This window comes from Apis dorsata, unplaced genomic scaffold (genome assembly GCF_000469605.1).
Source record: "Apis dorsata unplaced genomic scaffold, Apis dorsata 1.3 scaffold_285, whole genome shotgun sequence".
NCBI classification, from domain to species: domain Eukaryota; kingdom Metazoa; phylum Arthropoda; class Insecta; order Hymenoptera; family Apidae; genus Apis; species Apis dorsata.
Window position 1 is genome coordinate 497,541 of NW_006263560.1, and position 12,966 is coordinate 510,506.

The following is a 12,966-nucleotide window of genomic DNA, read 5'->3' on the forward strand; positions in this document are numbered from 1 at the left end:
CTGATGATTTTGTGATGATATTATGAAATTGAAAGAATTATTTATCATTAAATTAATTTTATCATTAATATCGATGGTAATAGTATTTCTTGAAAATTAATTTGAATAATTAAAATCAATGTGTAGAAATATATTCATACATTATACAGTAAATAATTTTCTTGTGATTATTTAAAATGCTATCTTTTTTTTATTTCTAGAATATAAATTTAAATAATCACAGATTATCATTTTTTTAATGCTACTTTATAGACGTCATAAAATTTACGTATTGAATATTTATACGTAGCGAGTATCAATAATTCATTTCATTTCTATTTGTTGCGAATGATGAATTGAAATATCGTTTATTTCTAGAATTTATGAATATTAAAATTGCTTGAATATCCAATTATCTCACAGTTTTTTTACATTTTATCTCGTGTTATTATATAAAATTACTTGCAAAGTTTTTTTTTTTTTTTTTTTTTTTTTTTTAATATATCACTCGTTAATAACAAGTAGGGTATATTAAACGCATGAGTAGTAATGTATACAGCCGAGAGATATTTTATCGAAAGGAAGTTGCAAGGTCAGCCTTGATATATAATTAATGCCTTGAAGCTATTCACACATAAATCATAATATGAATGGAATCGCTCAGCGTCTCGAAAATATGTGATTCTATGCATCATTTAGCTTGTTAAGTTTGATTTTCAGTTAACATATCCCATTACGAAGATATGTGCTACTTCCTACTGCCCAGCGTGCCATTGGCTAGGTTTCAAATGTTCAGCGGTCATGTGTGGGATCAGAGTAGATCTCGCAATTTCAGAAGCACTGTTGGATTACTTATTACCCATTACACCAACACGCTAGGTATAATAAATTCTTCCAAATCCTACACATCTTGCATTCTGTGCATTTCCTCTCCGCGAATGCTCTATTTCTTCACGCGTTATCTGTCGTAATAATTTTCGTACTTTGGCTATTGTCTCTTCCAAATTGCGTAATTCTGTGTTATTGAAAGAACGCTTGAATATATCTTCGTTTTTTTTTTTCCTCTTAAATAAGTCTAAAAATTACTTCTTTTCAATAATATTACAAATTTTTGTGTACGTTTAAAATTATTATTAAGGAAACCTGATACATATGTTAAAAAAAGATAATTTTCCATTTTGAAATGGATAGATTAGTTCCAGATAAAATTACGTAAGGAATAATTATAATGTAAATATCATTTTTTAACATGACTGAATTTAACATTTTAAAAATAAGCGTCGTTTGAATTAGGATTCGATTGAATTTCGATTCGAGTTAGGAAACTAAAGAAATATTTCACAAATGTTTTAAGACTTTAGATGTAGATTAAATATCTGGCATTTAATAAGACTAATTATATTGATGTATGATTTACAGCGGAAGTAATGTTACAACTCAGAAACAATCGTGAGATGCTCGATGATTTGCTCGTATCGATGTTGGTACGTTGCAAACACCTAACAAGATTACAATATGACGGTATAATAAGAAGTCTTGATACTTTGCGGGACATCTGCCAGCTTCAAGCTGAAAACAAGACTCGTAAGAATCCAAACACTTGTTCCCATTCAATACAATCAATTTCAACTTTAAAAATCTTTTTTCTTTATTTAAAAAATTAGGGACAATTGAAGTACCAATTTTTAATTCATTAGAAAAAAAAAAACAAAAAAAACAAAAAAAAATTAATTTTAGTTTAGAAAATATCCATCTTTAAGATAATGAAATAACGAAATAGATTTTCGTACGATCCATGTGAAACCACGTAACGTTAACGCCCGGAATCGCGCCATTTTGAACGACATCAACTACCATTACGACCACAAGATGATGGAACAAGGAGTAGATTTCCGTATCGAAGATCCGGCCTCGGTTTTGGTGTTCTACTGAAATGTTAATTTCTCAGCTGTCCACCGGTATCTGTCCCACTCGAGTCTCTGGTTATTAAGGCCAAAAAATAAAACATTGTCCGCCCTTCATTTTGATGCGATTCATTCTTTTTATCCTTTTTTAATTGTATTACGTTTATTTTTGATAATTCGAGTTTATTTATGATTATTTGTTAAATATTTTTTTTTTTTTTTACAGGACTCGGTATTTCTTTTTCATATTAGATTTATCTATCTTTTATAATTGGTTAAAAATAATACGAGCCAAGGGTTTTTTTTTTTTTTTTTTTTTTTTTTTCAATGACGAAGAATTATCGAACTGCGATAGAATATTGAGTAATAAATTTAGAATATTATGAAATTAATTTTCTTTTCTTTCTTTTTTATTCTCAATTGAGTATTCGTGGGTGAGTTAATTTAACAATAAATACGATATTACAAAAGATCTCGTAATAACAATTTATAAAAATATATGGAAGCCTTAAATAATAAGTAAAAAATCATTTTCATTATTATTTTGAGTAAAAAAGATCTAAAAAAGATTTTCGTTGTTTTCACGATGGAATATCAAGTTTCAAGCACAATATGAATCACTTATAAATAGTATATATATATATACTATATATATATATATATATATATAAAGTATAAAAAAATGTGTCTAAAAAAGTAGAAATTTACATTGATGTTAAATATATCACATTATTCTAAAAATTTTTAATTTTTATAATTTCTAATTAATTGATCGTAAGTAATTTAATTACATTTTCATATTATAATATTTATATATAAAATTCATATATAAAATTCGAAGATCAGATACATCGACTTAACGATCAATTAAAAAGAAATTTTTCTCGAAAGAAAGATTCTGTCGAATTATCGACAAAAAGGAAAAATATTCTTATAATTATCGTAAAATCGAATCTTGTATTAATTAGAGGCTAAAAGAAAAATATGAAAAGTCCATTTTAAAATGGTGTTCGTATTTAATCTCAAAAACGAATCTCAAAAACAACAATTTTTTTTTTGCAAAAAATGAAAAATCACTTATCATATTTTTCCTGTCTTTAATTATTATACTTTTTAATTACGTTTATACGAAATAGCACGATGATTTGTCAAATGCAACTAAATTTACAACAGTTACATTTTAATACTAGTGTCAAGGACGGCTTTATAATCGCAGACATTATGAGCTTTGCACGTTTAAAACTTTAAAAATACTTTAAAAAGACGTATAAAACATATGTAAAAAAAAAATCTCACGTCTTAAATTATTTTCATCGATTTTTAAAAATTTCATATTTTCTCAAAAAATAATATGTATACGATACATAGTCAATATATAGATAGGACTTACTTACAAAAAGATATCTCCTTCAAGCGATCGATTTCGATGTTAATCCTCTTGAATGGCGATTATATTCGTAAGGGTTGCCCTGATTTCTCGAGGGTTTTCTAAAAGCACCTCAAGGGTCATAAATTGCACAAGGATGTCCCAGTATTAAACGATCGAGCTGTGTCAATCCACGCTTGTCCAAGAAATAGAAGAAACAAATAGAAGAAACGCTATGGATGTCGGCTATTCTTATTGACACGTATTGAGAATTAAATTCAATATTTTAAGAACTGTACATCGATTTCATATAAATTTAGCTGCTTTATCGAATTTTTCTATTATTGTCACGCATTGATTTTTTATGCCACATGCTATTTTAAATACTTTGCGACAAATGATAGAAATAGTACTTTTGACCGTATAAACTTTCTATAAACGAACCATTTAATACTGGAATTAAAATAAAAAAAAAATACGTATATACACCTCGATTTAAGGCTGGGACTATTGGAACGATCCAATATATTTAAATACTTAAATATAAAAATACAAAAAGATCACCCATCTTCAAATACTCTTTCACCATCCAACCTGAAATTCTTAACTTTTAAACGTTCTAACAATCTCTCCAAAGAATCACAGAATCATAAGAAATTACCCATTTATAAAAATTAACGACAAATAGTCCCAGTCTTAGCTGAAACAATCGCATACTGGAAGCCCTTGCTAAACTACTCTCTTCTTCCATCTATCTTCTTCTCTGATCCCGTTTCAACGACAGGATTTCATATGAGTGTTCAAAACGGTTCTCGTCACGAAACCTTTTCCACACCGAGGACAAACGTATGGCCGTTCACCAGTATGGTAACGTTTGTGAACGACCAACGTGGATCTCTGTGTAAAAGCTTTGCCGCACTGGTCGCAAGAGTACTTTCTCTCGCCTGTGTGCGTGACATTATGAGTCCTGAGGAGGGTCTCGCACGCGAAACACTTGCCGCATACCTCGCAGGTGTAAGGCTTTTCCCCTGTGTGCGATCGATTGTGTATCTCGAGGCCTTTCGCTGTTTTTAGCTCTTTGCCGCAAAGTGCGCATAAATATCTACGCCTCTCGTAATTGGGCATGTCACCGTGAGCCTTCACCTTATGCTGCTTCAGAACTGATTTGTACTTGTAAACCTTGCCGCAAACGTCGCATTTGTGCTCTGCGGTTTGGGGATCGTCTGTTTCGAGTTTCTCTTGAATTAATGCAGCTGGGTCGTAGTGATAGAGACGATTGTGCTCCTTCAGACTGTGTTAATTTGAAAGATTCGAGTATAATTTTTCTTTCTTTCTTTCTTTCTTTTTTTCATTGTGTTGTTGTTGGATGGAGATATTAGAAGCGTTGGTATTCTTTTTCGTTGAAGAGAATAACTTCGATTTATCGATTCTCGAAATATTCATTATTGAATATGCTATGAAGCAAGTAATAAAATTTATACGGATTCTAAAGATTATTTTCAAAAATTTCTACTTAATAAATAACGTATTATATAAAATATGATATGAATGAAATATAATTTTTATATTTTCCTCGTGTAAAAATCAAATTAGTAATAATTATTAATTTCTTGACCAAATATCAATTTAAAATTATATTGAAATCGAATAATATTCAACGATTGAAGAAAGAAATTTTAAAGAATATTTTTAAAATTTTCTCGAGATCTTCACTGATCGATTACCTTCGCTCAACTACGTGTATGATTGTGTATGTAAATGAGTTGATAAAAAAAAACAATATTGTCATACCTGTACACGTCATTGAAAGTCGTACCACAAGCATTGCACTGTTGAAATTGCATGAAGTTGTGCATGGTCGTATGAGTCGTCAAAGAATCCTTGTCCACGAAGTTCTCACTGCAGATTTCACACGTGAATTTCACCTCTCGATGGTGTCGTTTCGTATGCCTCTCCACGTCGGTAGCATTCACCCCCATGAAACTGCACTGATTACAGGGTATAGTTTTTGGGGTATGGGACTTTTTCACGTGAGCGTTCAACATGAATTGTTGCGGATACGTCTTTTCACAAGTGGCACACTTGAAGGGTCTATGGATACCGTGGACGATCCTCAGATGTGCCACTAATCTGGTTACGAAGTGAAACTTTTCTTGGCACAGATCGCAGACTTTCTCGTTTCCCTCGAATCTGAAAGTTCAATTTAAAATCGAAATTATCCTCGAACGAGAGAAATTATCTTCGAAGAGAATCGTTTCTTCAATTCTTGTTTAATTTTTTTTCTTTTTTTTTTGGATAAAAAAAATTGAACATAGAAAATCGACTGGTTTTATCCATATAAACACAGATCATCAGATCGAGGATATTATTAAATAAAATGCAAAAATGTTTCTAATTACCTCCTTTTGTTTTGTAATTGTAATTTTACAAAATGTGTGGAAGAAACTCACTTCTGCTCAGGATCGAAAAGGACATCCTCGTTCTTGATTCTGAAATCTTCGCAGCTGCTAAACTCGTCGTGCTCGTTGCTCCAGTTGCTAGAATGAGGGAATCTTCATTGACAAAGATACACATTTACAAGCATCATGATATTCTCTCAACACTGATATTCGTACGTCAAAAAAAAAGAAAAAAAAAGAAAGAAAGAAGAAGCTTTCGATGCTTTTGTAAATGCGCGTACAAAAATTCACGGTAAAAAAAAAATCTCCATAGACATACATTCTTCAATAAAATACAAATTTCTGTTCAGATTTCTCTCATCATCCTTTTTATTCCAAGTATTCACAAAATTATTTTTATCGATAACAAAAAAAGAGGAAGAGAAAGAAAAAAACATGATTTTACAATTCACTCGTCTATTTTTATCACATCGTTTCTCAAGTCTCGAGCTGCGAGGTTTTCTCGTGCGTCTTGCGATGTTTCTTCAAAAAACTTCCCGACACGAATCCCTTGCCGCAATCCACGCATTGATACGGCCTTTCCCCCGAATGATACCTAAGATGCAAGATCAAAGAGGTCCTCTGTGCGAATCTTCTTCCACACTGAGAACAACCGTATGGTTTTTCCCCCGTGTGCACTCGCCGATGAACACTTAGGTTCTCTTTGCTCGCGAACTGTTTGTCGCACACATCGCATTTCGCGATCTTCTCGTTGACGTGACGCCGCCTGTGCACCATCAGCCTTCTGCCGGAGGACAGCATAGCGCCGCAAAGATCGCACAGATGCCCCATTTTCTCGCGCAACCCGTGCAATTTCCTCAAATGGGTTTCCAAGAATCGTTTCCGCGTGAAATCTTCGAGGCAGATCGTGCACACGTGTCTCCGTTTCGCGCCACTTTTCATCTCGGCCGGTAAAATATTCGCGTGGTGGGTCCTCATGTGATGGGTCAGGTTCTTCTTGTACGGATAGGTTTTGGTGCAGTGGTCGCATCGATAGATCTCCTTTCTCGTGTGCACGTTCACGTGCTCCACGTACTCTGTCCTCAGAAAGAATCCTTTCTGACACTGGTCGCACTTGAACGAGTAATCTTTGATGTGTCGCCGACGATGACTCTCGAGATTCGACTTCTGGTTTGATTTATAATCGCACAAATCGCACGCGAACCTCTTCGAGCCTGTGTGGATTAATTTGTGACGAGCTATGTTCATGGGACTTCTGAAGGTTTTCCCGCACTCGTCGCAGCTAAAGGCTCTGTCGATGTTGTGCAGGTTCTTCAGATGCTCGACCAGTTTTCTCATGTGGCAGAAACAGGCCCCGCATTTGATGCATTCGTGAATCGCTCGAGAGGTTATTCTTCGTGTCCTGAAAACAGAGGCGTTGATGAAGAACACGTGTGATTCGTGAGCCGTTTCAATAAACTGATGGTTAGAAGAATTATTGTGATTGTAACGAATATTTTTTGTTGGGACTTTTCTTTTTTGTTAATTTTTTATTACATACCTACCCGATATTTAATGATGTATCATCTTTACGATTTATTAATCTGTAATATAATTTTGATCAAGATTTGGCACATATATATATATTCGTTAAAAAAATTTTTTTTTTTTCTTTGATAGAATTAAGATGCGAACAAGTATTGAAATATGAAAACGAAGGAATGGAGGATTATATCACGTGAAGAAAGATGCCACGTTTGCATATATTTTTTTCAATGGTTTCAATAACCAATTATTGAATGTACATAAAGTTTTATCATCATCATCATTTCTTACAAAATTTTCTTTTTAACATATAAATACATTCGATTAATTATTCATTTATTTAGCAATATTTAAATTTCAACTAGTATTTGAATGTTGTAATATTCTTTTTTTTAATATTGACTTTTTCTGCAAAGTTTTTTGTACAAAATTATAGAAGCGCTTTGCTTGTGATTTCTCGAGTAATATATTCGATCTTCCGAGAAATGTGGACGTAATGTGGACGTACCGAAAAATAATTATCGTTTTAACGTATAATTAAAGCCTGTTTGCGTACAAAGTACATACTTACATATAAGATTATTTAATACAAATTATGCTGTAACAAAGTAAACAATGAATAATACAACGATCTCTCGTAAAACGACGAGATGTACAAATTCTTTTGCAAATTTCTCATTAACATTTTGTCCAATATATACTATCAAGTATATAATCGATTATTTCATCTTTATACAATTCCCTTTCAACGTATATAAAATTATACTGTCTGGAGTTTCTAAACGTAATAAAATATTTTTCACATGATATATTCGTTATTTATAGTAAAAAAAAGTATACTTCCTCTTTTTATTCTTAATATTTTATCAAAGATAACGACACGGATAAAAATCTAATACGTAATCATAATATTCAACACTACGAATAATCAACAATACTGATGATTACTACGCTGCAAATATTTGAATGAAAAATCATATCATTTTTGTAAACACGATAAAATAAAATGAATTTAAAATTGAATTCAAACTTTCAAGCTTTGCATAATAAAAATTTTTTATTTTTACGATATCTAAACATCTGCAATTTAGTAATCACCGATATCAATAAAAATATATTAATCATACGATATTAAAAGAAAACAACGCGAATTTTACACTTAGAATCACGAGACAGCATTGCAAGAACCAGAACCACGAATATTTAATAAAAAAAAGAAAAAAAAGGTGTACGAAATCAATCACTACACTCCTCAATTCGATCAATTCTCCTTTTTCTCTATCGTCGCATCATTTAATCCCTGAGTAAAATCCGCGATAATCTTCCTAATAGAGATGACAGGGAGGGGTGGTAGGGGTCCAGGATGCCGCTTCCTGTGGCAGATCAATCCCGGCTTCTGAGCAAACTTCTGCCCGCATATATCACAAGTGTACGGCCTCTGGCCGGTGTGTATCAGTATGTGTTGCTCCTGAGCAGTCCGCCTCGGGAACTTTTTGCCGCAGACAGGGCAGGAGAACGGCCTGATACCCTCGTGGATCCTCAGATGAAGATCCAAATCCCTCTTCTGGCCGAAGGTCTTGCCGCAGGTGGGGCACACGACCTTCTCCTTTTTCTCGTGCCACAGCAAATGCTGGTCAAGGTTGTATTGAGTGGTCATGCATCGTTTGCACAAGCTGCACTCGAACGCCGGCTTGTAATGCCTGTATTTCATGTGGGCCTTCAAAGAGGGCACGCTCTTGCACGCGTGGCCGCACACGGTGCAAATAATGGGCGGTGCATTGCTGTGCATTTGCTTCGCGTGTTGCACCATGTCGTTCTTTATCTTGAATTGCTTCCCGCAAACGGAGCACGAATAGTCGAAACTGCTCGTGTGTTTTCGAATGAAATGATCCTTCAACGTCCACCTGTTGTTGCTCTTGTACTCGCAGATGGTGCAAGGGTACAACACCGGCCCGTGCACTTGTTCCGTGTGCCCCTTCAAGTCTTTCCTCAATCTGAACGTTTGGTTACAGGTCTTGCAACGGTGCCTGTGCTGCTTCATGTGAGACGCCAAGAACGATTTCCGGTTGAACTGTTTACCGCAAAAGTCACACTCAAAAAGTGACTCGGCCTCTCTCCTTGCTCTCCTCGATTCGATGGGTTTCTTAGCTTTGCAAGTCGGGGACGCGATCGAGTCGATCTTCGATCTCGTCCTTTTCCTCGCTCTCACGTCCCTTTGATTTCGATTCCTTCGTTCCTTCTTCGCCAACGTGTACGAGTTCTCTATCTTGATGGCGCATGAACCATCTTCCAGAGGATTCGCTTCGCTTCCGTTCAATGGATCCGATGCAGGTGAACTAAAACAGATCGAAGTGGTTCCTTAGTTAGTTAGATTTGATAATCGACACGGTGTAACGTGACAATGCTTCTGTATGGAGAGCTTACTTACTTGACAAATTTTTTAACAGAATGATGAACGTTTCACGATCGTTTTAGATATATATATATACATATATATATACCTTAAAGATTTTTGTGTAATGAGCGATGTATAATTCAAATGTGATTTTAATTATTTTCGGTTATTTTATTCTCAATAGAAATTTCCTTTCTATATCTTTTTGAAAGTAAAAATGCAAACTTTTTCTTTATACTTACTTTTTCTTTTTTTATATCTTTCGTAAAATAGAATGATAATAAGTTTCTCTGCTCGTTTAAATATTTTTATATTATAATATAATAGTTAATGCAATATCTAATCAATTGTATTTAATTATAATTTTATTAAAAAGTTTGAGATATACAATAGTAAAAAATACAAACAAGATTTGTACGATTAAACATACAAAATACTTTTAAAAGATATAAAATTCAATTATCTTGTCAATAAAGATAACGATACAAATAACTGTATCTATAAAAATCTTGAATACTTATAAAAATCCACTTAATACATAAAAAGTCTATTTAAAATCGACAGTGAAAAAAGGATATAAAAGTCGCTTAAAAGATTCTATCTAAAACTGCATCATCATGCATACCTCTCATTTTCATAAATCCTCATTTAAACTCTGTTCTTGTACAATTTTGAACAAACCAATTTCTTCATTTATTCAACAACAATCATAGACTCAAGATAAAATAATTGAATTAGACTATTTCAATATGCAAATATTCCTTTAAACAAAAAAAAAAAAATTTCTTCTTTTCAATAATTCACTCATTGAATCTCACTTATAATGGATCTCTCTATTACTTCCTATATGCAAATCATTTCCCCTTCACAGCCTTTCCTTACATCCAACATGGCCTGACTCTACAGATCCCACACAGATTCCTTCCTCCATCCATTCATTCAATTTTAATAATCGTGTTCTTCATGGTGTACTCCTTAGTGAACTCGGTGACGATATTCTTTATCGAAACGACAGGCAAAGGGGGCAATGGTCCAGGATGGCGTTTCCTGTGACAAATCAGGCCCGGTTTCTGGGCGAACGCTTGGCCACAAATGTCGCAAACGTATGGCCTCTTCCCTGTGTGGATAAGCACGTGCTGCTCTTGAGCGGTCTGCCTTCTGAACGATTTGCCGCATACAGGGCAGGGGAATGGTTTGACCCCGGTGTGCACTCTCATGTGAGAGTCCAAATCCCGGCCTCTAAACCTCTTTCCGCAAGTGGGGCACAATACCTTCTCCCTCGTCTCGTGCCAAGTCAAATGTTGCTCCAGATTCTCCCGAGTGGTCATGCCTCTTCTGCAGATTTGACATATGAACTCAGGCTTGTAGTGTCTGTACTTCATGTGGGCCTTCAAAGCGTGGAGATTCTTGCTGAAATGGCCGCAGACGTCGCACACTATTGGAGGTGCATCGCTGTGGTTCTGCTTCACGTGATGATTCAACGCTTTCTTTATCTTGAATTGCTTGCCGCAGGTGTCGCAAGAGAAATCGTAGTTGGTCGTGTGCAGGCGGATGTAGTGGTTCTTCAGGGTGCCTTTGTTGTTGCTCTTGTACTCGCAAACGCTACAATCGTACACTTGGCGTCGATGGATCTTTTCCACGTGAGAGGCCAGGTATCGACGAAGTCTGAAAGTTTTCGGGCAATCAGGACACTTGTGCTTGTGCTTCTTCAAATGCTCGGCCAGGTTACTCTTCTTGAGGAACTTGCGTCGACAGTGGTCGCACTCTAGACGAGTTATAGTCTTCTTCTTTGCTTGATCGGGTCGAAGAGATTCCACGTTGTTCCCTTCCTGATTCGTGGATACTATCTCGAAGTTCTCTTTGCCGATCCAATTCACGTATCCATCAGGGAACTCCAACGAGGAGAGAGATTGTTCCGGCTTGAATTCCTCGCTCAGAGGATCCAAAATTCTAAAACAGAAAATTGAAAGCATCGTGTTATCGTTGGTTTCGAAGAAAACGAAAAGTTTTGATATCTTCGAGATGATCGAGATTATAATGTTGGTAAAAGCGTGGAAAAAGTTTCGAAATGTTCTTATGAACTTAAAAAGTACATATATAAATGTAGCGTTCACTGGAAAATAATTTTGCATTTTCAAATTATTTTAACGATTAACGCTTAAATCTAAATATGGTTTCTGTAAAAATTTGGTAAAAACGAAATCTTAAGGACTCTAATATCTAATATTGATCGTACCTTCTCTACCTTCTTCTAAACGATCCAAAACAGTAGTAGCCTGTAAACGTATAAAAATAATCGATTATTATCGTTTCAACCCGATCGTTTAATATCATCAAATATACTTATCTTGCGTATTACTTTAAAACCATTTTACACAGTTCGATTACGACTATGTAAAAAATATTCGTTTCATCTTTACAATTGATATTTATATATTTAAAAAAAAAATTCAGAGAAAGGTAAAAAATATAATTTTCATTTTCTTTTTTTCGGTGTTATTTCCAAGGATAGTTGAACAGATCGGGCTCAGTAAAAATATTTATTTCAAACTCAAGCTATACACAGCATGTACGTCCTTATTAGAGCAAGATATTGATTTTTAAAAAAATAGCCGTTCTAGGCGTAGCTTTCTATCGCGCGAGCATCCTTTTTCTCGTGGATTTTTTTTTTTTTTTTTTTTACATTTTCATCTCTTCAAATATAACTAGCAACACGATCGAAGACGATCGAGTCTTATTGCGTTTACACACGGAGTGGAATAGGAGGAGTGCACACCGTGCTGTAGTGTTATAGCTATTCTCTAGGAGGAGTTAGCTCTCGCAAATAGAACAACGTGTCGTCGAGACATATCACAACGAGTGTAACAACGGAGTTTCGATGAAATTTACGATTAAATTCACGGATAGAACGACACCAGTATGTTTTACCGAGACATTAATGAAATTCTTCCATTTCTTCGCGAGCAGTGTTAAGCAAAAATCTTTTAACGCGATTAAATCAATCTGATTCTCTCTATTTGTTTTTTTTTTTTTTTTTTTTTTTTAAACCGAATCATCACACATGTAGTATTAAATTATAAAACATTAAGTTAGCGTTAATAATTTTAAGGAAAAAAAAAAAAAAAAAAACGAGCAAACATATTTGCTCGCTTTTTAATAGTCTTCTTAATTTTATTCGATATTGTTAGTATAGAGAATGCAACATGATTTTATTCCCTTTCATCAACTTGAAATTTAACATATTAAAGGATGTATACACGATTCATTTGCAATTTTTTACAGCCATTATAGGAAAATTGATCTTTTCTTTTTTTATTATTTTATATATGTACGTATATAATAATAATAATAATAATAATAATAATAATAATAATAATAATAACAATAATAATAACAATA

The 12,966-nt window shown here is 34.0% G+C and overlaps 2 protein-coding genes across 2 annotated transcripts in view; one reads left to right on the forward strand and one right to left on the reverse strand.

The window, feature by feature from the left end:
* Nucleotides 1-2,000, forward strand: part of LOC102670676 (F-box only protein 39-like) — a 5,316-nt gene extending 3,316 nt beyond the window's left edge. The window contains exons 5-7 of the mRNA XM_006616905.2: nucleotides 700-858; nucleotides 1,399-1,563; nucleotides 1,760-2,000. Of these exons, the coding sequence (XP_006616968.1) occupies nucleotides 700-858; nucleotides 1,399-1,563; nucleotides 1,760-1,911 (476 nt within the window). The 3' untranslated portion in view covers nucleotides 1,912-2,000. The remainder of the gene's footprint in view (nucleotides 1-699; nucleotides 859-1,398; nucleotides 1,564-1,759) is intronic.
* A 1,620-nt stretch (nucleotides 2,001-3,620) lies between these two features.
* LOC102670809 (zinc finger protein 208-like) overlaps nucleotides 3,621-12,966 on the reverse strand; it is a 14,911-nt gene continuing 5,565 nt past the window's right edge. The window contains 8 exon segments of the mRNA XM_031511039.1: nucleotides 3,621-4,540; nucleotides 5,041-5,439; nucleotides 5,700-5,786; nucleotides 6,101-6,135; nucleotides 6,138-7,083; nucleotides 8,492-9,508; nucleotides 10,552-11,680; nucleotides 11,804-11,843. Of these exon segments, the coding sequence (XP_031366899.1) occupies nucleotides 4,024-4,540; nucleotides 5,041-5,439; nucleotides 5,700-5,786; nucleotides 6,101-6,135; nucleotides 6,138-7,083; nucleotides 8,492-9,508; nucleotides 10,552-11,680; nucleotides 11,804-11,843 (4,170 nt within the window). The 3' untranslated portion in view covers nucleotides 3,621-4,023.